At 38.8% G+C, this 26,114-nt stretch overlaps 1 protein-coding gene across 3 annotated transcripts in view; it reads right to left on the bottom strand.

Annotated features, from left to right (window-relative positions):
- Positions 1–24,228, bottom strand: part of ARMC4 (armadillo repeat containing 4) — a 192,921-nt gene extending 168,693 nt beyond the window's left edge. The window contains exons 1-7 of one of the 3 annotated variants that reach the window (XM_021943137.2): positions 24,129–24,228; positions 20,265–20,527; positions 12,742–12,899; positions 10,361–10,553; positions 9,534–9,640; positions 7,698–7,864; positions 6,508–6,624 (exon numbers count right to left, since the gene is read on the bottom strand). In XM_021943137.2, coding sequence (XP_021798829.2) covers positions 6,508–6,624; positions 7,698–7,864; positions 9,534–9,640; positions 10,361–10,553; positions 12,742–12,899; positions 20,265–20,488 — 966 coding nt within the window. In that variant the 5' untranslated portion in view covers positions 20,489–20,527; positions 24,129–24,228. Of the gene's footprint in view, positions 1–6,507; positions 6,625–6,870; positions 6,954–7,697; positions 7,865–7,969; positions 8,140–9,533; positions 9,641–10,360; positions 10,554–12,741; positions 12,900–20,264; positions 20,528–24,128 lie in introns of those variants that run through there. The other 2 variants (XM_017962626.3, XM_017962627.3) reach the window with 2 other exon arrangements.
- Positions 24,229–26,114: the final 1,886 nt, after the last annotated feature.

Here is a 26,114-nt window from a genome sequence, read left to right as displayed (position 1 = left end):
TTATTCTTTTTGTGATAACTGTGAATGGGATTGCATTCCTCATTTGGCTCTTGGCTTGGCTGTTGTTGGTGCACAGGAATTCTGGTGATTTTTATACACTGATACATTGATTTTGTATCCTGAAACGCTGCTGAAGTTGTTTATCCGCTAAAGCAGGTTTTGGGCTGAGGATCCCTTGTTTAATATGCTCTGAGTAAAACATTATTCACTATTGAATTCATCAAAATTTCTTCAAATGCAAATATGCCTAGATTAAATTAAATGTATCATGACATTTTTTAGAAACTGGAGAAATAAGAGTAAATAAACCCAAAATAAAACCACATAAACATCAAAGTAAAGTAGAAAAGATAAAAATTAAACCTAAAGCTAGTTCCTTGAGAAAATTTAGTAAATCTATAGTCCTATCGGTATAGGTGGATCAAATTAAAAAACCACAAATGACCAATATTAGGAATGAGAGAGGTAACAATGACTAAAAATTCTACAGATATTAAAAAGTCAGTAAGAGAATACTATGAAAAAAGTTTATGCCAATAAATCTGGCAACTTACACCAAATGAACAAATTCCCTTAAGGACAATCTAATCCACCAAAGTTCCCTCAGAAAGAAATAGACAACCGGTATAGTGTCATAACTATCAAATAAATTGAATTTGTAGTTAAAATATTTCCCATAAAGAATATTCCAGGCCCAGATGGCTTTCACCAAACATTTCTACCAAACATTTAATAAACCTACCAAACATTTAATAAACAAACAATATTAATTCTATACAAACTCTTCCAAAAAATTGAAGATAAAACTTTCCACATCATTCTATAGTGTCAATATTACTTCAATACCAAAACCAGACAAAGTTACTAAAGAAAACAAAGCTACACACTAATAACTTTATGAATATAGGTGCCAAACTTAACAAAATCTTAGCAGATTAAATCTGATAATGTATATAAAAGATTCAAGTGGGGTTTGTCTCAGAAATGTAAGGTCGGTTTGTCACTTGAAAAATTAATTAATGTAATTAATCACATTAACAAACTAAAAGAGAGGAAAAAACCACATGATTCTTTCCACAGTACACAAAGAAACATTTGATAAAATCCAGCATTCATTCCTAATAAAAGTTCTCAATGACTCAGAATAGAAGCTTTAACCTTGTAAATGGTTAGCATCAAACTTAACTGAAAGATTTCCCTGCAATATCAGGAAGAAGACCATTTCTATTCAATGTTTTACTGGTGATTCCAGCTAGTGCATTAGAGAAATAAAAAGAAATAAAAAACTGTTGAGATTGGGAAGGAAGAGTTGAGATTAGGAAGGAAGAAGTAAAAATGATCTTTATTCACTGACAATATCTACATAGAAAACCCTCTGGAATGTACAAACAAGATACTAGAACTAATAAGGGAGTTTAGCAAAATTTTAGGATATAAAATCAGTATACAAAAATCAAGTATATAGTTATACAATAGGAAAAAATGACTAGAAATAGAAAAGCTAAAACTCATTAACAATAGACCCAAAATATGAAACACAGATAAGTTTCAAAAGAGATGTATAAGACCTGTATATTGAAAGCTATAAAGCACTGGTGAGAGAAATTAAGACCTGAATAAATGGAGAGATATACTATGTTCATGGATTAGAAAACTCAATATTGTTAAGATGTCCACTTTTCCTAAATTCATCTATAAATTCAAGGCAAAAATTCCATTAGACCTTTTTTTAAGAAATTGACATGCTGCCTCTAATATTCTTATGGACATGCAAAAGACCTAGAATAGCCAAAAAACTTTTTAAAAGAACATTAGAGGATTTAAACTAAACAACTTCAAGACTTATCATAAAGCTAGAGTAATCAAGACAGTGTGGTATTGGTGTAAAGACAGAGAAATCAAAGTTACAATATGAAGTGTTCAGAAATACATTCACAGACAAATGGACTACTAATTTTTGACAAAGTTATAAAGGTAATTCGGTGGTAAAACAATAGGTTTATTTTTGACAAATGATGCTGGAACAACTAGATAAGCAAAAGAAAAAAATGAACTTTGATCCATACCTCATATACACAAGACAAATTAAAATGGATCATAGACATAGATTGGAATGGTAAAATTGAAAAATTTCTAGAAGAAAATATTGGAGAAATTCTTCATTATACTGGGTTTGGAAAAGCATTATAAGATAAAACACTGTAAAGAAAAAATAAGTTGGACTTTATCAAAATTGAAGACACTTGCTCTTTGAAAGACACTGTTTGGAGAATAAAAATACAAGACCTGGCAGGGCACAGTGGCTCACGCCTGTAATGCCAGCACTTTGGGAGGCCAAGTTGGGCGGATCATGAGGTAGGTGATCCAGACCATCCTGGCTAACACAGTGAAACCCCGTCTCTACTAAAAATACAAAAAAAAAAAAAAAAAAAAATTAGCTGGGCGCAGTGGCGGACGCCTGTACTCCCAGCTACTTGGAAGGCTGAGGCAGAAAAATGGTGTGAACCCGGGAGGCAGAGCTTGCAACAAACCAAGATCGCACCACTACACTCCAGCCTGGGTGACAGAGCAAGACTTCGTCTCAAAAATAAATAAATAAATAAAAAATACAAGACCCAGATTGGGACGAAATATTTACATTTCATATATCTAACAGAATATATAAGCCAAGAACATATATAAAGATCTGTTGCAACTCAATAAAAAACTGAATAGCCCAATGCACAGAGTCTGAATAGACACTTTACCACATAAGATAATGTGAATGGCCAATAAGCACATGAAAAGATGCATTCAAGAAATGCAAATTAAAACCAAAGGAGATACCAGTACACACCTATTAGAATGCCTGTAGTTAAAGGACTGACCATAATGGTTAGTGATGAGTATGTGGAAGAACTGGGACTCTCATACATTGCCTACACCAATGTAAAATATTACAACCACTATGGAGAGCAGTTTACCAGTTGCTTAAAAAGTTAAACATACAACTACCATATGACCTTACCATTTCATTCTTAGGTTTTTAACCTAGGCACAATGAGACTATATGATCATACAAATCTTTGTACAAAAATGTTCTTAGTAGTCTTATTTGTAATAGCCCAAAACCTGAAATAACCATATATCCATTAACAGGTAAGTGGATAAACAAATTGTGGCATATCCATACAATGGAATAATACACATCCACAAAAGCAATAAATTAATGATAGATGCAAAAGCATAGATGAATCTCAAAAAGAAACAAAAATCTGCACAAACCATACCACAAAAATTACAGAACACCAAGGAAGATCCTAAAGGCCTCCGAAGAGGGGAAAAAGCCAAAACAAACAGTTTGCGTGGAAATATAAGCCTTTGAAATGCTAACTAAAAATTAATTTCAAACCATTACTCTACAAACAACTGAGAGAAAATAATAAAGGTATTCTCTAACACCCAAATCCTCAATTTTTCCCTCCAATGTGCATTACTCAGGAGGGTCTACCAAATGATGGGTGCACCAAGAAAAGGAAAACTGGAGCCGGGATGGTGGCTCACACCTGTAATCCCAGCACTTTGGGAGGCTGAGACAGGTGGAACACCTGAAGTTAGGAGTTTGAGACCAGCTTGGCCAACATGGCAAAACCCCATCTCTACTAAAAATATGAAAATTAGCCGGCTGTGGTGGTGTGCACCTAGAATCCCAGCTACTAGGGAGGTTGAGGCAGAAGAATCACATGAACTCGGGAAGCGGAGGTTGCAGTGAGCCAAGATCACACCACTGCACTCCAGCCTGGGTGACAGAGCAAGACTCCATCTCAAAAAAAGAAAAGAAAAGGAAAACTGAATAGAAGGCAACTTCCTCAACATGCTAAAGGCCATATAGGAAAATCCCACAGCTAACATCAGGCTCAATAGTGAAAGCCTAAAAGTTTTTAAATTAAGATCAGGAGTCAGGCTAGGCATGGTGGCTCACAGCTGTAATCCCAGCATTTTGGAAGGCCGAGGCAGGCAGATTACTTAAGGCCAGGAGTTCGAGAGCAGCCTGGCCAACATGGTGAAAACCCGTCTCTACTAAAAATCTAAAAATTCACAGAGCATGGTAGCAGGTATCTGTGAACCCAGCTACTCAGGAGCCTAAGGCACAAGAATCACCTGAACCCAGGAGGGGAGGTGAAGGTTGCAGTGAGCCAAAATCACACCACTGCACTCCAGCCTGGGTGACAGAGTGAAACTCCATCTCAAAAAAAAAAAAAAAAAAAAAAAAATCAGGAATCAGACAAGGATGCCTGATGTTACCACTCTTATTCAACATAGTCCAGGAAGTCCTAGCCACAGTAATAAGTAAAGAAAAAGAAATTGTAAAAGCGTCTAAATCAGAAAGGAAGAAGTAAAACTATCCGTATGCAGATGGCATGATCTTGTATGCAGAAAAACCTAAGAATACACACACACAAACACACACACACACAGTTAAATGAATTCAGTGAAGTTGCGAAATTCAATCTTGACTTTAACACTCAAAATTTAGATCTGATTTGATCACTCAAAAGTTGCATTGCTACACACTAGCAGTGAATAATCGAAAATAAAATTTAGAAAACAATTTCATTTACAGTAGCATCAAAAATAAAATGTTAATGAGTAAATATAATAAAGGAGAAAAACTTGTACACTGAAAACTTCTAAACATTGCTGAAACCATTAAATATACAACTAAATGGAAAGATATCTCCTGTTCATAAACTGGAGGACTTAATATGGTTAAGATGGCAATACTATTTAAAGCAATTCATAAATTCAATGAAATCTCTATCAAAATCCCAATGGCACTTTTTGCAGAAATGTAAAACCAAGCCTAAAATTCATATAGAGTGTCAAGGAAAACCAAATAGCCAAAACAGTATTAAAAAACAGGAACAAAGTTTGAGGACTCATACTTCCTGATGTCAAAACTATTACAACTATAGTAATCAAAACAGTGTGATACTGACATAAAGAAAGACATATAGACCAATGGAATAGAATTAAAAGTCCCCAAGTAAACTCTTCCATCTATGATCAATTGATTTTCAACAAGAATTCTACCCAAAGGAGAAAGAACAGTCTCTTCAATGAATAGTGTTGGGAAAACTGAATATCCACATGCAAAAGAATGAAATTGGAACCTAAATTTCATTAGTCTCCAAATGGACACAAATCAACTCAAAAGAGATCAAGGGCCTAAATTTAAGAGCTAAAACTATACAATCCTTAGAGGAAAAACAGGGGCAAATTTTTCATGACCTTGGATTTGGCAATGATTTCTTAAATATGACTTCAAAAGCACAGGCAACATAAGAAAAAATAGGTAAATTTGGCTTCATCAAAAGTAAAAATGTTTCTGCATCAAAGGACACTATCAAGAAAGTTAAAAGGCAACCTGCATAACAAGAGAAAAAAATTTGCAAACCTTGTATCTGATAAAGGGTTAATACCGGGTATATACAAAAACTACAACAACAAAAAGATTCAACTTAAAATATAAGCTAAGGACTCAAGCAGACATTTCTTCAAAGAAGATATACAAATAACCAACAAATACATGAAAATATGGTCGACATCACTAATCGTTATGGAAATGCAAATCAAATTCCTAATGACACTGACTATTTGTAATTATGTTTGTAAATTATATTTGTAATTATATTTGTAAATATATGATGTTTGTAATTAAACAACAACCTAGAAAATAAGCAGTGTTAACAAGGATGTGAAGAAAGTGGAATCTTTGGATAATGCTGGTGAGAATGAAATTGGTGTGGCCCTGTGGAAAACACGTTGGCAGTTCCTCCAAAAGTTAAATACAGAATTGCCATATGACCCAGAAATTCCACTTTTAGGAAAAGATCCAAAAGAATTGAAAATAGGTACTCAACAGATACCGGGACACCAATATTCATAGCAGCATTATTCACCATACCCGAAAGGTGGAAACAACCCAAATGTCCATCAATGGATGAATGCATAAACCAAATGTGGTCTATACCTAAACAAAATCTTATTCTACCATAAAAGAATGAAATTATCATACATGCTGTAGCATGGATGAGCCTTGAAAACACTATGCTAAGTGAAAGAAGCCAGACACAAAAGGACAAATATTATATCATTCCAGTGACAATAAATATCTAAAATAAGCAAACTGATAGAAATAGCAGATCAGAGTTAACCAGGAAGTCAGGGAAGAAGGAATGGGGAATTACTACTTAATGGGTGTAGAGTTTAAGTTGGAGAGATGAAAAAGACTTGGAAATTGACAATAGTGATATTTGTACAACATTGTGAATGTAATTAATGGCACTGAAGCCTGAACAATGATACTACATTTACAATATTTTTATGTTATGTTATATTGTAAAAAAAACGCTAATAACAAAAAGTGTCCAAAAAAAGGCAAAGTTACTGTTTTCCTTGTACCATAGAAAGTTGTAGTTTAGTAACATAATGCTATGAAAGCTCAAAAGAAACCATAAAACTTACCTGTTTAGACATATTTTCTGAAAATTTTGGTGATTTTTCTCTTAAAAATGTGACAAGGTCTTTATAAATTGAACTTTTTCTCTCATAATTAACGTCCCCTTCATCATCTGTTTTGCCCTTTGGGAAAAAACAAGTTTCGTTTTACAATTAACATAAGAACAATTATAAGATCCTGATCAATACATCACAAGCTAAGCACATATATTGTTTTCATCTCTGAAGGATCTATATGGTAGTCTTTATACATGAAATGTATAGGCAAAATCCTTCCCCCTTAATTTAATATTATCTATTTTTCCATTCATTCACTCATTCCTTCCTTCATTCAATTGTTCAATCATTCAGTAAGGCTTTACTGAGTACCTCCTATATGCATGTAAGGCACTCTGCTATTCAGCAGAGAAGTGAGAACTTCCTCCTCTCCGCTCTCCTCTACTCTGAAAATGCATTATGATCTCACGAGCCTTAGTTGACGATGTCATAAAAGTCTTCAAGGTTAGAATTTAACCATGGAAAAGCCTGTGTTTCTGCTTGTCACACTCTGTTCTTCTGTGGCATGGTTGCTATAGGCTTATTTTCTAGATCTCTATGTAACAATCTGGCCACACATCCATGTGTCTCTTTCTCTTCTTGTCTCTTTCCTTTCCATATTTTCCTTTTCTTCCCTACCTCTATTGTTCTTTCATAACAGAATATATATATATATATATATGTACATACACATCACATAACTGTATGTATATAAATACATATAACTGCAGTGTGTTATATATAACTGTACACAAAAGCATTTCTATACATATGACTAGTGTGTTTTAAATTTTGTTGTAATTATTGAGTAGTTTTATTGTCCTCATCTTTCACTTTTTTAAAACTTAAAGGGTACTTAGATATCTCCATGCCAAATAAGTTGTATGTATGTAGATCAATAATAACCTTTGATGGAAATAAAGACTCCCTGCCCCCCTCCAGACGGTCAAAGAAAATCATTCCTTCTTTTGTCCCTTTATTCCTAATTAGAGATTTCGTTTTTCTAAAATACCATGACAAACCAAAGCAAAATCTTATTTGTCTACTTCCTCCTTGTAGAAATGAGCTCAGTGTCATGCTAATAAGAAAAGCACCAAAAGGCATGTCAGAAAGATGATTACAGGTAATCAGAAAAGAGGCTCCAGCATTTTGGTACCAACCCAAGCCAACACGTAACAACTCTCCAGGCAGTCCCCTGTGGTGGCTGGGTCCCCATTAAGGACTTGGGTCCTCATTATAGAATTTTGTTTCTGAGTTCCAAATTTACGTTGAAGATACCGAGGGCAGGATGTTGCAGAGGTGAAAGCTAAGCTCCTTCCAGCTGGTTCTGTGAATAGGGATGAGACTAAAAGTGTTTTAATCCAGAACACTGTGTGCTGTTTATCACTCAGCTCAAAGCCCAGTCACCCAGCCCCTACTTTGTGCTACTCACGCAGGAATCTGCAATGTCGTATTTCTCCTTTGCCAGGCTAGGTTAGGCTCCGTTATTAGAATCAGCTAAAGGAAGGCTGAAAGGCTGGGAGAGGGAGGAGGGACCTGCTGCTTTCTGCTGGCCCACTGGCCCTGTTAGAGTCACCCCAGCAACGGCCCTTCCTTCCACGCAGTGGCAGTTGCTTCCAGTAGCAACGGTTGGTTTCAGTTTCCAGGTTTGTTTATTTTTGACAGTCCCAGAAACAGGCTCACCACACCCCCTGGGAAATACCACTATCAGCCATCTAGTGCTCCACTTTCACAGGTCCGGATCCCAGCTTTGCCAGCTCTACAAGGATCCTCTTCCCGAGGTACAAGCATTAACTGGGCAGTGCCCACTCTCCAGAGATCTGCAGCCCTGCCTCATGGAGATGGTCTGAACTCTGTGGGGACCAGCACAGCCTGGAAGTGGACCCGCCCCAGAGGTCTGGGTCCCAGCTTCACGGGGCACTGTCTCCAACCTTCTACATTTAGATAAGCCCCTCTCTTTCCCTTTGTCCCTAAGAGTAATGCACAACTCTTAGGATGCCAGCTGCAGTTAGGACATCTGTATTATCTCAGTGTTCTTTTTTTGACCTTTCTATCCTTTGGTTGCTGTGTAACAAATCAGTGAAGTGATTATGTTAAAGACATTTATAAAGTGGAATGGGTCACTTTGAAGCCCATTTCTTATCAGATTGGCTTAATGACCTGCAGTGGAGAATAAGAGAGCTTATTCTGAAGCTGTTTTGGATTTGCCCAGCAAGCATATATCAAAGGAATCTGCTTCTATCCTACAGAACGGTGATTCATTCTCTGTGGTCATTGGGACACACCCTTGAGACATCTACAGCTAACAACCAAAGCCCACTGGTTTTAGTTAATGCTTTTAAAATGTACACCATTTAAAATACTCCTCCTGGCCGGGCGCTGTGGCTCAAGCCCGTAATCCCAGCACTGAGGCCGGTGACAGGCGGATCAATGAGGCCGTGAGATCGAGACCATCCTGAGCTAACACGGTGAAACCCCGCCTCTCACTAAAAAAAATACAAAAACTAGCCATGAGGGTGGCGAGCCTGTAGTCCCAGCTACTCGGGAGGCTGAGGCAGGAGAACGGCGTGAACCCGGGAGGCGGAGCGTGCAGTGAGCAGAGATCCGGCCACCGCACTCCAGCCTGGGTAACAGAGCGAGACTCCGTCTCAAAAAAAAAATAAATAAAAATACTCCTCCTGCACTGCAAGTAATGCACAGAGTCTCACCATCGTGAGGTTTCACCAGCACATAACAAATATCCCCGTGAGTTTGTCTCCACGGTGGGGCTCGACATCCATTTGAAAATTCATAATCTGAAACCAATCGTCAAGCAATTAACAGTTCTTTAACCTAGAGTTTGGTAAAAAGTGTGGGCTTCCACAAAATAAATATTGTGGAAATTTTAAGCTTTCCCCTTCTTAAACCTTCTCTTGTATTGTAGACATTGAAAGCATTTTGCAAATGTAATTATGAAAATGTAAATAACATAAAAAGAGCCTCAGAAAACATCAAACCTGAGGTATATTCAATAGATTCCAAGGCTGTTTGGTCTCCTTTTCCTGAGAAACATTTGAGCAGTTCTATATCCTTCTTCACCGCCACGGGATTTAAACTTATTTCTCTGAAATCAATGTTTAAAATGTCAGCTTAAATACTTTAAACAGAATCTAGGAAACACATGAACACATTTCATTGTATCAGGAGAAATATCTTTTTTGTAATTAAAATTGCAGTTAATTTTAGTCATGCCATAATTTTATAACAGCACTGTCAATACATCAAGTAATCAGTGATTCATGTTTAATGCAACATGAAACATACTCCATTAAATATTCACTTTATTTCATGCTGATAATATTCTAATACTAAAAATATTAGAAAATGAACATGCTTTGGACTATACAAACTCTACATGATATCTGCATTATAATTTAATAATTTGTGCAATAGTCTTGAGAGCCTTTGAAAATAACAAGGCCACCTAATGTCTTCAGAATTGCATGAAACCTCACCAGAATGTTTTAGCAATGTTACCTGCAATTTTTAATTTTTAGAACTGGAATAAATGAATCCCAAGAAAATTGTTTGTTCCAATAAAATGTAAAGTTAAATCCATAGCAATAACTTCCATGCTTTATTTTTTGTGTCTTTTTTTCTAAAACTCTGAAAGCAGCTTTGTAACTAATTGTTAAAGCTTCCTTTTTAATTTTTTAATTTTAATATTTTATTATTTATTTATCTATCTATTTTGAGAGACAGTCTTGCCCTGTCACCCAGGCTGGAGTTCAGTGGCGCAATCTTTGCTCAATACAATAGAGGTTCCTTTTTGAAAAAGACTCACAAGGAAATATGTTTTAGAGAATGATTGAGGAAGTGCAGATCCAATTGCTTAAGCAGCATAGCAATCTTCATCTTAATTTCACTTTCAGGATCATCATCTCTGGTAATTTTACCAAGAATATTTAATGCAATTGAGTCTTCTTTCATTGCATTATAATCGGAGCCCAGGATTTTTACTATGGGGTCTCTGTTAGCTGCCAAAAAAAAAAAAAAGGAAGACAAATAAAAATTATCCTCTTGTCTTCTAGCACAAGAAACATTAAGACTAATAAATCCTTCAAAGTCCATTTAAATGTGTTTCTTTCATTAAGCTTTTTCTAAACCACCCAATTAGAATTCATCTCTACGTCTGAGATTCCATTGCTTTTAGGAACTTTCTTCTATCTCATGAGATGCTCTAGTTTCTATTGTAATATCATCTGTATATCTCCCTAATAGCACAAAGACCAAGACAGTCATTCTTTCTTCCTTTTTTAATTGGCTGTGGGGCATTGTTCAGAATGTACATTCAATTAATATATTCAGAATTTATTTGAAGAGAGAGAAATAGTGATCTCCTTAAAAGAATCATCACTGGAACTATACGGGCATGTGTGTATGTGTGTGTGTAGCAGGGCTGGGTATTTATAAAGGCTTTCTTTCCAAAATAGCATGCTTTCCTAAGGCTACAGACCCCCTAGCACTCTTTTGCACCTATTCAAACTGCTTAATATTTGCAATGCCATGTGATCTTACAGCTGAAAAACACATCTAGCCATATATATATGTATAATGCAATTATATATATATTAAAATTATAGTGAAAAGCAAATACCAATTCATGATCAAGGCTGATAAAGATGTGAAAATTGAACCCAGAGATGCTGAAAACAGAATTTGGTTAATGTTAAAAAACAATATGGTTGAAAATGAAGGAGAAAGGGAAAACCCTTGTTTAGAATGGAGAAATTTGAGAAAGATGAAAGTATATATGCATTGAGATGGGAGTGGAGAGGAAGGCCTGTGAGACTAATTCAGAAAGCTTAACTTAAAAGAAATGAAGAAAAGTACAGTGAAGGCATTAACCTTCCAGTGTGGTCATGGGATATTCCACAGACTTGGGGCTGAGAAAAAAACTTCACTGGGGGAGACGAGCAACGAAAAGGAGACCAAGGAATCAATCATTTATTGAGCATCTCAACTTAACAACCTTATGACTGTCATCACACAGAGATTTACGAAAAGGCAGAGCAGGTGGATTCTGAGGAATGGCATAAACCTGACTACCAAATTGCCATGTACCATGCAACTTGGACATGAAACTAAGGGTTATACCAAAATTCTTGCAGAAATGGCAAAATGCAGCAAGTGATAAGTATTTAGCTAATGGATAAGTATTTAGCTATATAGAAATCTATGTATTATGTCTACCAATTAAGTTGAATTGAATGAACAATCCTTCATCTATTAACTACTTTCTTGAATTCAGCTTTACTCTTCAAGACATGATACCCTCACCTAATAAGGAGTAATAGTCAAGGGATAAAAAGAGGTTGCCATCCTGAGGTTGGCATATTAAAAATAAAATAAAATTTTAAAAAGACCCTCTTCCCATCTCACACAGAAATGGGCAGAATTCAAATACCTTGTGCCAGAAACCCATTGGTCACAGAATTCCAATAAAGCAAAACACATACATTATCACCTATGATTAGATATTTCTACTCATAAGAAACATTTACAACACAATTATAGCAGGCAACCACATTCATTTTTTGCATGTTAGATGATTAGACGATAGTGCAAACATCACATATCTTTAAGAAGAAGAAAAATATTTGTCACAGATTTGAATAATTGTAACTATTCACAGAAGGCTGTGAAGCCCACAGCAGAATATGGCTGAGAAAAGTGGAAAGGGAAATTATTAAAGGCTGTCTCTGCTAAAGAAAGAGCCTACGTTCATTTGAAAGGAAATAGATTGTAATCATTCAATCTATTCCTTGGCAGTAGGTTGAGAGAGAGTGGATTCAGAGGCCGGCCCTTGTCATCTGTCTTCTCTTCTGACGTTGACCTAACAGGCTACAGCCCCCTGTGCTTTCCAGAAGCTGAGAAGGTTCTCTTTCAAACCACATGCTAAAATCAGAAACCTGGAAACTTAGAAACTTACCAGTGGTAAGGTAACAGGCCTTTCATTCTAAAGCAGAAATTTGATAGGAGCATAATATTGCAGCCAAGGAAAATTAATAACATTTTCATGAAGTTGTACATTTGACTTTTTACCTTGTAGATTATAGAATTTTTTTCAAGAGACTCTAACAAATGATCCTCCCACCCTTTCCCCACTTCCCCAGCAAGATTATTTCTAAAAGTTCAAATCACAGACTGGAGCATTAAGATCACCTTCAACACATGCTTGGGCTTCCTTCAACTTCGCAGTTTTGGCAATAAGTAACAAGTGTGACAGCTGCCCAAAGCTCCTAATTTTAATTTGTGGTACAGAGAGAAACAGCAAAGGCTGTCCATTTTTATCAACTTCTTCTGATTTGACTGTTGTTTCACTAAAAATAAAAATAAAAAAATTGAAAGCTTCATGCTACCTGGAGGCCAGTAGAAGTTAAATTTAAGACATGTAGACAGATTATTCCTATATCTCATTATAAAATACAGAAAATATAAATACATCTGGTTAGTAGCTCATCTATTTTCCCACTTTCTTCCACTTAAATCCTCAAACTTACCAGCAACCCTAGTGACCAACAGGATATAACCAAGGAATATTTTTTTCTCCCAGCAATTTCTTGAATTCACAATTGAACTCAAATAGTCACAGTGTTTGTTTTCTAAAATGTGTTGATTTCTGGCATCTTTTTAAAAATCATTGGTTCTGCAAAACCATTCATGCTTTGGGGATTTCTAATGTTATTTTATTTATAAAATGTTTACACCACAGTAATTCGTGGTTAGAAGTTTTCTTGGCTACACTGTGTTTATGAATAAAAAAGCTTTGGAAAAAAAAAAGCAAATTCAAGGCAAACTGGATCCTCTCTGTGAATTCCCTTCCCACTCTAAACTCCTTTATTTGGTTTGCCTTGGGATAATAGGCAGTTTTTCTCAATGGACTCTTCCTGATCAAAAGTTATTGAGTCTCCTAGCTTTGTGCTTCTATCCATTTTAATGATTTTTTTTTTCAGGTTGGCATTTAAAAAAAAATATTAAGATGTTTTCATGGAAGTGATTTCTATAGTGATTTCTACCACTTACAACATTAACTAAACTGTCTAGGTTTTGTATTACATGAGGCTATCTCTGATGAAACTCCTGACACCTTAACACCTGATCTAGCCTTTTTTTTTTTTTTTTTTTTTAGACAGGGTATCACTCTGTTACCCAGGTTGGAGTGCAGTGGCATGATCTCGGGTCACTGCAACCTCTGCCTCCGGAGCTCAAGCAATCCTCCCACCTCAGCCTCCAAGTAGCTGGAACTAGAGGTGTGCGCCACTATGCCTCGCTAATTTTTGTATTTTTAGTAGACACAGGGTTACACCATGCTGGCCAGGCTGGTCTTGAATTCCTGAGCTCAAGGGATCCACACACCTCAGCCTCCCAGAGTACTGGGATTACAGGCGTCAGCCACCACACCTGGCCTAATCTAACATATTTTGAATTGCAATGTAGATACATAGATATAAAATGTTGCTAGTTCATCAGAAAAAGTAAATCTGACCGACCCAGATTACTTATTACTGATGATCTCACTAGAATAAAAACAAGAGGATAGGAACTAAGGGAGACAGAATAATGTTCACATCCAAATCCCCAAAACCTATGAACATGTCACCTTACATGGCAAAAGGAATTAAGTCAAGGATCCTGAGATGGGGAGACTATTCTGGGTATCTGGAGGGAGCCAAACATAATCACCAGGGTTCCCATAAGAGGAAGACAGGAGGGACAGAGGAAGTGACACCGATATGCTGATGGAAGCAGTGGTCAGAGTGATGTGGGGCCTCGAGCCAAGGAGCCATGAGCCAAGGAGCCATGAGCTATGAGTCATGAGCCAAGGAACACAGGGGCCTCTAGAAGCTGGAAAAGCAAAGAATAAATTCTCCTTAAGCCTCCAGAAGGAATGCGACCCTGCCGATACCTTGATTTTAGCCTTGCAGATTCATTTTAGACTTCTGACCTCTAGAACTATCAGAAAATACATTTGTGTGTGTTAAGCCATTAGATTTGTGGCAATGTGTTACACAGCAAAAGAGGGCTCACAGAAGGACTTGATGAGTCTGATTCTGCTGGGTGCAGATAGGGACTGCCCCTATCTCCAGCACTTCATATAGGAACTGCACATAGAAGACATTTGGTAAACATCTGTGGAATAAATGAATGAATAAAATATTTCTAGACTTGGCAATGACATGCATTGTTGACAAAATGTATATTTTCTCTAAAATTAAGCTTCTGGAATAATGTCCTTAGGACTGAAGAGATTTCTTAAAGGCCTGTTACCTAAAAGTTATGCACATCAAGGGCTGGCCACTTACACTAAGTGGATGGTGAGAGGGCTAAGTAACAGGCTGACTGAATGCCAAAGATACCAAGCTACTTAACTAGAGAGAGTGAAACTCCTGGTGAGAAAGCAAAGGGTATGGGTGACATTTTTCATTGCTCCTACCAGTTGAAGCCTGTAACTTAACAGAGAAGTAAGAAATAAAATGCCAGCTACATTAACCAGGCATGGTGGCAAGTGCTTGTGGTCCCAGCTACTTGGGAGGCTGAGGTGGGAGAATCGCTTGAGCCTGGGAGGCAGAGGTTGCAGTGAGCCAACATCACACCACTGCACTCCAACCTGAGTGACAGAGTGAGACTCCATCTCAAAAAATAAAATAAAAATAGATTTAAAAAATAAAAAACACCAGCTATCGACAAGATTTTGAAGAGGAAGTTTCAGGTTTTAGGCTCACAGTTTCTAACACCTGAAGAATGAGCTCTTGGAAAGAAAAATGCTGCACCCACCTTGTGAACGTCAGGAAGAATGAGCTATCAAAAACTCCAATGACCTGATGGAGACACTTTTAAACCAGAGCCATGGAAGGGTGCTAAAAATTCTGTTTATACTCTAAAGCAAGAAAGCAGAAAAATGTCTTTTTTCTTTAATCCCCAGTATCGAGTTTAGTGTTCTTTTTTTTTAAGAGACAAGATCTTGCTCTGTCACCCAGGCTGGAGTGCAGTGGCACAATCATAGCTCCCTGCAGCCTCAAATTCCTGGGCTCAAGGGATCCTTCTCTCTCAGCCTCCCAAGTTGATGGGACTACAGCCACACACCACCACATCTGGCTGTTTATTTATTTATTGGTCTGTTTATTTATTTATTATTTATTTTTTAGAGACAGGGTCTTGCTATGTTGCCCAGGCTAGCCTTGGACTCCTGCATTCGACTCATCCTTATGTCGCCACCTCCCAAAGTGCTGGGATTACTGGTGTGGGCCACAACACCTGGCCTCATTTAGTGTCTTATTACTTAATAAACATATGTCTAAATAGTAATATAGAAAATAAGGCTATAGCTAAGAAACTAGCAGTTCTCAGAGACAAAAAATAAAGAGCCACTTATGGCCACTGACCCTACTACTGTGACTTAGAAATTTTACCAAAATTCAATAATTACTGTCTCATAAAACAATATTATTTTATAAGTTGAGTGTAACCTTAGAGATCATGTAAATTCAGCCTTTCATGACATTGATCATAAAGCTAAGGTCCAGAAACGTATGAATTGTGTGTGAATTGTGCATTCTTGCAGGGAAGAGAGCTATTACTCAGGCGATCTGACTTCCTGTCCCAACTCCTACCAGAACATATTTTTATCTCAATGCATATATATCACTGAGATGCAGCGGAGTGAGATTTAAAACTAAAATATGACAATATTATAGCACATTTGATTCAAAATCATACTGTAGTTCTACCAGAGAAGGAAAAAAAATCAGGTCACAACATTTTCACTACGTGATTCTGAGCACTTATCCAATTTATAAATTTCCCAAGCTACATTCAAATGAATCAAAGTGCCTGAGTTCTATGCACCACAGACGGTATTGCCATTGAGTGGCGTCGTTTGTTCTTAGTTTACAGCATATTTAGGCTTCATTTTCAGGTGTTTTAGGAAGATTATTAATTTCATCCTGTCTGACAAAAACAAAAGCAATTGCAAATGATAATACAAAGAGACCTACGATTTCCATGCAATGAAAGTAGAGCTATTTGATCCCCAGCCCCCACCCCAAGAGGGAACGTGGAGAGATGATGACAAATGTTAAAACAGGGTGAAAACATTGGAATGATTCTAAGGAAAAGACAATCATGTAACATGAACAGGGCTATGCCCATCTATTCAATCAATAACAATCTGTACAAAAGGACAGAAGGTGGTTGATGAAACATAAAAGCTTTCCAGTGTGTGACTAAAATATCAGTTTCAGTATCAGATGCTCATTAGCCTAATCAGAAAAAGGGTGATCAAACTTTTATTGACTGTTGCCCACAGTGCTTTTGGAGTGTGCAACATCAAATGAGAACTAAGGCCACAAATATAACTATATTCCCATCAATGTCTGCAGAGACCAACACAAAAGGGGTAATTTATCTACTTTGGCAGAATTCCAGTGTAGATAAAACTTAACTTGTTTTGGAACAGGAGGCCTGAGAGGTCTACCCACAAGGAGAAGCATCCACCTTTACTTTAAAAGATCCAAGGACATTCCTATTTGGTAGAAACACATCCGGAGACTCCAAGCTCAAATCCTTCAGGATAATCTTCGTCTTACACACAGATGCCCAGACCTGAGTCCTGTCTGGAAGGAAAGTAGCTTCCCCACTTTCAATAAATGTATAAATAGTGTACTAACAGCAGAGAAGTCAAAAGAGTGTGCTTGCTCCAAAGGGCAATGAATGACATCATGGGGACAGTTTTGATAATAAATTCTTTGGGCAATTGAGAATATTTCTGGTTGACATCACTTGTTGTTGTAGCAAACACCGAGTAGCTACAGGTTACTGAACTTTCTTTGGTTTGGGGAGTAGACCAAAGGGTATAGTCAAGATCCGCATGTTAAAGCATCTGATATTGTCCATTATGACCAAAATCTCAGCTGCACCCTTTGCTATCTTCAAGGCGATCTTGGTTTTCATCAGAGCCAGGCAAGCACAGCTTCCTTCAGATACAACGGCAATACCTCCCTCTACTCTTCCAACATCAAAGATATCATCAATAACGGTCAGACACAAAAAGAATGGATTGAGAAATTAGCCCAAGGAAAAGTTGCACAGTAAACGTGACAGAAGTATAAAAATCAAGGGGTAATTGTTTCAAAATGTAAAAATGTCCTTCTCAGGAGGGAACACTGTGCATAAAGACTGCATGCAGAGCTGGGCACAGCGGCTCAGGTCTGAAATACCAGCAATTCAGGGGGCCAAGGTAGAAGGATCTCTTGAGGCCAAAAGTACAAGACTGGTCAGAGCAACATGGTGAGATCCCGTCTCTACAAAGAATTAGAAAAATTGACCAGGCATGGTATTATGTTCCTAGCTGCTTGAGGGGCTGAGGTGGGAGGATCCATTGAGCCCCGGAGTTTGAGCTGCAGTGAGCTATGATCACACCACTGCAGTCCAGCCTGGGCAACAGAGCCAGACCCTGTCTTAAATAAATACATACACAATTGTGTGCTGAGATATAAGAATGGAAACAAAGCAAAAAGAATCTGGACAAGAATAGAGGGGAAACAGTGATAGATTTGAGTGGTGTGTGTCACAGCCAACCTAACCAGGGGTCAGATGTGGTCATGTTTGTGCTTGGAGCACAAAATTTGTACAGAGGCAAAGCAATTACAATCATGATATTCTTTTCTGTCATCTGCTTTAAATGCATTTTTATTAAAAAAAAATAATTAATTATTTTTTGAGATGGAGTTTCTCTCTGTCACCCGGGCTGGAGTTCTGTGGCGCAATCTCGGCTTGCTGCAACCTCCACCTCCCAGATTCAAGCAATTCTCCTGCCTCAGCCTCCCTAGTAGCTGGGATTACAGGAATGTGCCACCATGCCCAGCTAATTTTTGTCTTTTCAGTAGAGACGGGATTTCACCATGTTGGCCATCTGGTCTTGAACTCCTGATCTCTGGTGATCTGCCCACCTTGGCCTCTCAAAGTGTTGGGATTACAGGTGTGAGCCATGTGATCAGCCAAGTAGTTAATATGTTTTAAATTTGTTTTACATAGAAGACCATATTTCAAAAGTTAGGAAAAAAGCTGAACAATACAGAAATAACAAGCACTTCTGGAGAAAGTTACCACTGGCACAGTTAGAAATAAAATGCACTGTTAAAAAAAAATAAGATTTTAGGCCAGGCTTGGTGGTTCACACCTGTAATTCTAACGCTTTGGGAGGCTAAGACAGGCGGGTTGCCTGAGCTCAGGAGTTCAAGACCAGCATGGGCAACACAGTGAAACCCCATCTCTACTAAAATACAAAAAATTAGCCAGGCATGCTGGCGGGCGCCTATATTCCCAGCTACTTAGGAGGCTGAGGCAGGAGAACCGCTTGAATCTGAGAGGCGGAAGTTGCAGTGAGCCGACACTGCACCACTGCACTCCAGCCTGGGCGAAAGAGCGAGACTCCATCTCCAGAAAAAATAAATAAATAAATATGACTTCAAACAACTCAGAGAGAAGGCCGACCAATAGAAGAATTAAAGAGCTCTTGAATTGCAGTTTAAGAATGGTTTTGCTGCAGTTCTAAAAATGAAATTCTGAATTTATTCTCACAAATAATCCCAAAGGGAGAAAAGGGAAAAGGCATCTAGAGGAAGCTTTGGCTTCCTACGGAACTGTTTTTCATACGATCGGACTTTAAAAGTTCATATCCAAACCAAAGAAGAACAAGGCGGTAGAAAATAGAATGCCTAAAGTGCAAAACAAACTGCGACTGGCAAAAATGTGTGTGTGTGTGTGTGTGTGTGTGTGTGTATTAGCTTGCTTATTGTATAATTATGCTTAATGAAATAATACATTCTTATACAATTATATTTAATTTGTTCACATAATTCATGCATTTTTTTTGTGTGTGTAGGTATTTTTTAGCCATGTTTGAATGAGGTAGATGGAGAGTTCACTGTTTGAGACAGAAGTAAATTATTTTTTTTCATCTCAGATTTGAAAGGCTCTCATCTGAGGACAACAGTAATTCTTAAGAATTATCTCCCTTATATTGAGCAAAATCAAAATTCATTATTCATCACCCCTCCCCGCCGCCTCCTGCTTCTATCCCAGGAATTGATCAATTTAAATACCAGAAGAGATATCATCTACATCAGAGGCCACAAAACCAATGGCTCCTGGCATCTGGCAGGTAATACGGAAGTATCCCATATATTTATAGAAATAAAATTCAGAAGAATATGGATGACCTGGGGTGGTGGCTCATGCCTGTAATCCTAGCATTTTAGAAGGCTGAGGCAGGAGGATCACTTGAGGCCAGGAATTTGAGACCACCCTGGGCAACATAGCAAGACCCCATCTCTAACATATATATATACACACATCCACATATGGGTGGAAAGGCGAGGCATAAAGTAGCAATAAGTGTTGGCAGTGTAGTGACTTGGATAATAGATACCTTTTCCAAAGAAATTTACCCACAAAAATTAAAATTGGGTTTAATTTAAAAACTTAAATTTAAAACTTAGAAAGATAATGTTTTGGCCAAGCTGAACATCCTCAGACTTCAGCTGTGTGTCTCTGGTTCACAATCCCTGGTTTAGAGGGCTTGTGAGGTTCAGAGAGGTTAGGTGACTTACCCCCATACCTAGAACCAATTGATAAAAATATGTACAACGAAGATATCAAATCCTAGAAGCATGTAACTGGCTTACCTGACAACATAACCTGATTCAAATGCTGAGGGCTCCAAACTTGTGTTCCACTCAAGTGGTTCCGCAAAAACAAATTTCGCCTCTTGAGGATGTTTATAGATAAAACTCTCCACAAACATAATAATTTCTTTCAATATCGCTTCATTTAGAGGTGTGATTTCGAGGGTTCCAGTTCCATGCCCAGCAGCAGTCCACTGCGTCGATTTTGTCAGAGCCACACCCATGGGATCCGCCAGTGCTCAGACCTGAGCTTAGCACAGGCACTACATCAGAGTAGAAAGAGAAAGAGACAAGAGCATCCACCTTTTCCTTGGAACATTTTTCATTCTCAAGACTTTAAACTAGTACTCCCCGCCCCACATTCTGCTTATTAATCTTCAAAGACTGATTTTTCAAAATTATCTAATTGCTCTTCAGTTCAATGAAGTAGTAAACCAGCACTAGGTAAAACTGACTAGTATTTCAGAAATTTCCAGTATTTGCCCTGAAATTAATAACTTCTTTCTAATTTCCCTGGGGCCTAAGAGAGAGGATTCAAACAGATAGGCATAAAACCCAAACAGAAAACTCCAAGAGTGGAAAACAAAGAAGTGGAAGAGGTTAGTATTAAGGGCTTTTGTTCACAGTTCTGTTGGGAGCCAGCAGTTTCAGGGACAAACACTCCTTTAAGCCAGGACATACACTGTTTAGAATTACACTATTAAACTGAATACTGTTACCCCGACTTTCTTATAGTGATAATATCTGCATCATCACAATGATGACTAAAGAACATGATTCTAATAACTCCAGGTTCCCCAAGTGCCTTCTGAGTTAAAAAAGAAATAGAATAAGAACAGTATTGTGAAATATAATTTTTTTCTGAAAATTGATATAGGACACATTGATCCTATTACCAGAATATCTGGACAATCCAAATACTATTTTCCCTGCCAGTATATCCTGCCCAGAATGACATTTTACTGTAATTCACAACCTTCTTAAGAGTTAATGTGAGAGATGTAGGAATAAGTGAAAGTCTTTCAGACTTTTTATCTGAATTAGTTATCGGAAAAGTCTAGCAGTAAAATTTAAAACAAATTCAAGTGAGACAAATTTCACATTGGCTAAATAGAAATTAGTCTGTAAAAGAAGATCTTTTAAAAAGTAACAATATCTGTAACATTAAATAAAAGCCAAGTTAGAAAGCAAGTTCTGACTTCATAATGAACATTGAAGGCTTTTATGGCAGATAATCTCTACTTGTCTCTTTTCTCATTTGTAATAACACTTACTGATAAAATCTTTCTTCCAGAATATTAGAAGAATGGTTATACAGTTAAATATAGAATAAAATTAGCTTTTTTCTCCCATCATTACTACAAAGGCTTAAAGTACAAAGATTGGACTTGGAGATTTTACATTCTATACTGTATTAAATCTTAGAACTATCTATTAAATTCAATCACAGGAGATCATTGGATCGCAACAGGACAGTACTTCCTGCTGATAAACAGTATAGAAATATTATAGAGATGTGTAGTTATCAACATGATAGGAAAGGGGGCATTATCGGCCTTTAGTGTTGAGGACAGACAATGTAAAATATCCTTCTGTGCAAGACAGTACCTCAAAAGGAAGAATTCTGCTGTAACCTCCAGGCATCTGGTAAGCGAAAAACTTCACATAAGCACTACCTGAGCCTAGAATTTTTCTGCACTTTGCAAAAATTGCGGAGTATTTTGTCACAGTTTTAATACACCCTGAATTTTCCAGAATTGTAGCTATCGTAAATGAAAGGAAGGTTGTACATACTTTGTTTTACATGGAATTTTACCAAGAGCTCAGCATTTTGGAAAATGACACCATTGATGGCAATGTTATTTGAGAAATTTAAGTTGCATGGCATGTCTGTATCAGTCTGCATTTGGGGCTGCTGTGTTCAGTCATTCTGTGTAAGTCAGATGTGGACATCTGACTACTTCCTTATATATTCTAGTGTAGTGGTACTTGAGTGTTTACATGCCGGTATTTTCTTACAATTATTTTCTTTCATTTTATAGTTAGCATGCTACCACTATTTAAAACTATATTCAATATGTAAGATTATAACCTACAATCTTGATTTCAGGATAGCAAAGCAGCATTACAACATATTTGTTTTAAAAACCAAGTACTGGATCAGATAGGGTTGAGAACAACTGATCCAGACATATATACCAAAGTGTTCATGAAATAAAGCATAGAAGTTAGTGTACGAATTTGTTCTGGGCGTTTGTTTTAGTATTCCAGCATTTTGTTTCAACTGCTAACCGATGAGAAATGCTTTAGATTTAAACACATAAATATGTTCTGATGTGTATGTGTGAGACTCTTGAGTTTCCCATTGTTGCATAAAATAAGTGCAAATCAGTGTAAAATAGTGTGAAATAAATGCAAATAGCTGTATCTTACACAGGAAGACTTAGGTGAACAGTTCTGTCTGTCTTTAATCTCAAGCATAACATTTGTTTTGGTAATCTTATAAAGATTGCTTCTTGCACATTTTTAAAGAAAAAATGTGAAATTAAATAGATTATGTAACGCTATGGTAGTCAACATATCATATAGCAACTTTTTAAGGATCCTTAGCACAGAATTAAGAAATGCAAAATCGTTATTTTCGTCAAGATAAATTTTGACAGAAATGGAACATTTGAATCTATTCAAATCGTATTTCCAAGTCTAGTGAACCGTAGCAGTACACAAGTTTTATTCAAGAAGGTTGGTCAGCTTAAGAAAACTTAGGGTGGCCTATGACAATCCAGAAGGCAAGTTCAATGTTATTAGAAAATAAATAAATAAATGGTGTTCAAAAATGGTCAGTATAACTCAAAACTAAGATTTTAAAATCAAGACCAGTTGCTCCCCAGTTTCTACCCATTGCCAAGCTCTTTTGGCTTAAGAACCATAGTTAAAATGAATCCATGTAAATACACAGCACATACCTTTGAAGTAAAGAAAGTAAGCTTAAAGATTAAAAGGAAAAAAGTTTTGGTTACGTGTTTACATAAACTGGGATGTTTACATTAACTGGGACTCTCTTTATCCAATGGATACCATAGATTGTTTTTCTTTCTAAGGGTCAATTTCAAGCTTCCAGCATCATTAGTGAAATAAAACCCATTCGGGAATCACGTCGTAAAGATTTAAACAGAAGCACAACCGAATTCTTTAGGGGGCTATGGAAAGGCAGCCATCAGCTCTGAGATCTGTGAATGTGGTTGGTAACATCCACCGGGAGTCCGCACACACACGGCTTTCCGAGAATGCAGAAGTTATTCAGTAAGACCCGCAGAAAATCGAACTTTCAGAACTGACATGAACAGGGCCCTAAGTAAAACTAAAGCTAAGCCTAGTGTGGGATGACGGCCCCCAGTAGACTCTTTACAAGAAGTGGGCGTCAGAGCTGGGACTCTAAGTTTCCAGGGATGGATTCACTAAGGGGACGAGGAGGGAAGGGACGGCGAAGACCACGGTGGGAGCGGGAGGCCGAGCTGCAAGGCCGGAGGAGAAAGACGGGCTGGGGGAAGGAGAGGCAGGGAAGCGGCGGCAGAAGTGGAGAGCGGATCCGGGAGGTGAAGGGGCCGGGGTAGTGCAGAGCGGGGCGCGAGGACAGAGGAGCAGACGGTCCCCAACCTAGGGCGGAGGCAGGGTCTCGCGGGGAGGAAGGTGCGAGATGCGCCTGGGAGAAAGAAAGGGGGTGGGTCTTGGTCCCCAGGAGGGAAAGGGGAGCAGGCGAAAGCAGCAGCGTCGGGGCCAGAGAGCTGCCTCGGTTTCCCGATCCATGCGGCCTGCTGCAGAGCCCCCGCGGGGGTGGGCGTGGAGACTCCCAGCCGCACTCACCTGCAGCGCGCTGCCCCGCCGCAGTCGGCGCCCGCCTGTTGCTAGGACGCCGGTCAACGCTGCGCGCCCGGGCGCAGCGCACGGCTGCGCCCTGGTCGGAGGCCTCCAGGGCCGGTGCCCTCCCCCGGGCGCCGCCGCCGCCTTCCGCTCCCAATCTCACCCGGCCGCGGTCGCAGCCCAGTCGGTCATCCGGTCCCGGGACTTCCGCGCATCCAAGGTTCCCGCGGACCCGCTGCACCGAATACCCGCGCCAGAGACACTCTGCGCCCGCGCTGGATTCCACCCGCCCCGGCCACCTGCTGCTTTCCGCTCGGCCCCTCCCGGGAAACACTTTTGTTCAACTCTGCATCTCCCTTTCTCAAACACTTTTATGCAACTCCCGGTATGCATCCCAACTCACTCCACGCGGTGGGAAAGGTTGACTTTGACCGGAGGTCGTGAGCAGTTGCGGGGTCGGGGGCAAGTTAGCAGAAACTTAAAATGAAGCAGAAAGGAAACAGAAATTATTCCCTAGAAACCCCTTTTTACATTTGTCCACAGGCTTCCAGACAAGTGCATTGTATGTGCCTGAAATCTTCACTGAGCACCCTCAAGTAGTATAGGGCCTCTCGTAGGACATTTGAGGCTTACATGTTTCTCTCCAGAAAATGAATATGGTAGAATACTCTGATTCTCACCGGGAAATCAGAAAGCGCTCTTCAATAGGGCAGAGGATCGGAGTGAAAGGAAAACATGTCCTCTATCTCTTTCTTTAAATGGCTTTTACCTTTGTACGTTTTGAACCCACCTCTAGACACCCTACCAGCAAGAGTCCCAACTGGAACACCAGTGAGGGATAAGGGAGTAGGACTACTGGCGGGCGGTGGGGGAGAGGGGTGCGGAGAAGAATGCACTATCTTGGGGTGGGGGGACACGGTGTTTAAGGACCAGTGTCGGAGCGTTTAGGATGATGGGGTGTTTCGGAATTAAAACTGGATTATTTTCCGGATGCCAAAGAGGCAAATGTGGAATGATGTTAGGATATCACCTGTCATAATATTATATGGATCCAGCTCAAAGCAGAACCTTTCTGCAAACATGTAGGGATATGAGGTATAGATATTTGTCCTTTGTTTTGGGTTTTTTGGAGGGTGGGGGACAGAGTCTGGCTCTGTCACCCAGGCTGAAGGGCAGTGGAATGATCTCGGCTCACCGCAACCTCTGCCCCCGGAGTTCAAGAGATCCTCCCGCCTCAGCTTCCTGAGTAGCTGGATTACAAGAATGCGCCGCCACGCCCGGCTAATTTTTATACTTTTAGTAGAGACGAAGTTTCACCATATTGGCCAGGTGGGTCTCGAACTCCTGACCTCAAGTGATCCACCCACCTCGGCCTCCCAAAGTGCTAGGATTACAGGCGTGAGCCACCGCGCCCAGCCTGTTTTGGGTTCTTTTCTTTCTTTTTTAAAGTGCAAAAGTTGTTAGGAATGGAATAGTTTCGCCTAAAGGAGCTGCTACCTGCAGAGAAGATTAGACTTGCAACCAGTGAGAAAGGGGCTTATGCTAATAGGTATATAGAGAAGCCCTTTTTAAAATGGGTGGATTACAGTCTGAGACAACAGCATCACACCTGTGGCGGTAATGCAGGTCACAACCTGGTGAGGAGCAGCAAGCATCTTTCAGAAGGATCCTGGAGTAGTCCCAGTCCCGGAAGCAGGGAAGCTTCTGTGGGTACTTTAGTTCCTCTGCACATTTTAATCAGCTATATGGCATGAGGGAGCATTACTGGGTCCAATGTGGATGCTGGCCAGAGATATTCCAAGTTCAGGACATTTCACCTTGGTTTGCAAAGCTGGAAAGAGCCAGAACCCACCAAGATCTGAGGAACTATATCTTCGTTTGCCAAATTCACGCTAAGTGTCAAAATCTAACATTGCTTAATCTGATGCCAAAATGTGAATTTATTTTACCTGAGACTTTCCAAGCAAAAATAACTTAATAATATTTAAA

The sequence above is a fragment of the Papio anubis genome, chromosome 11 (assembly GCF_008728515.1).
Source record: "Papio anubis isolate 15944 chromosome 11, Panubis1.0, whole genome shotgun sequence".
In the NCBI taxonomy this organism is placed as follows: domain Eukaryota; kingdom Metazoa; phylum Chordata; class Mammalia; order Primates; family Cercopithecidae; genus Papio; species Papio anubis.
Note: the sequence above shows the minus strand (reverse complement) of the source record. Positions and strands in the feature narration are given on the sequence as shown.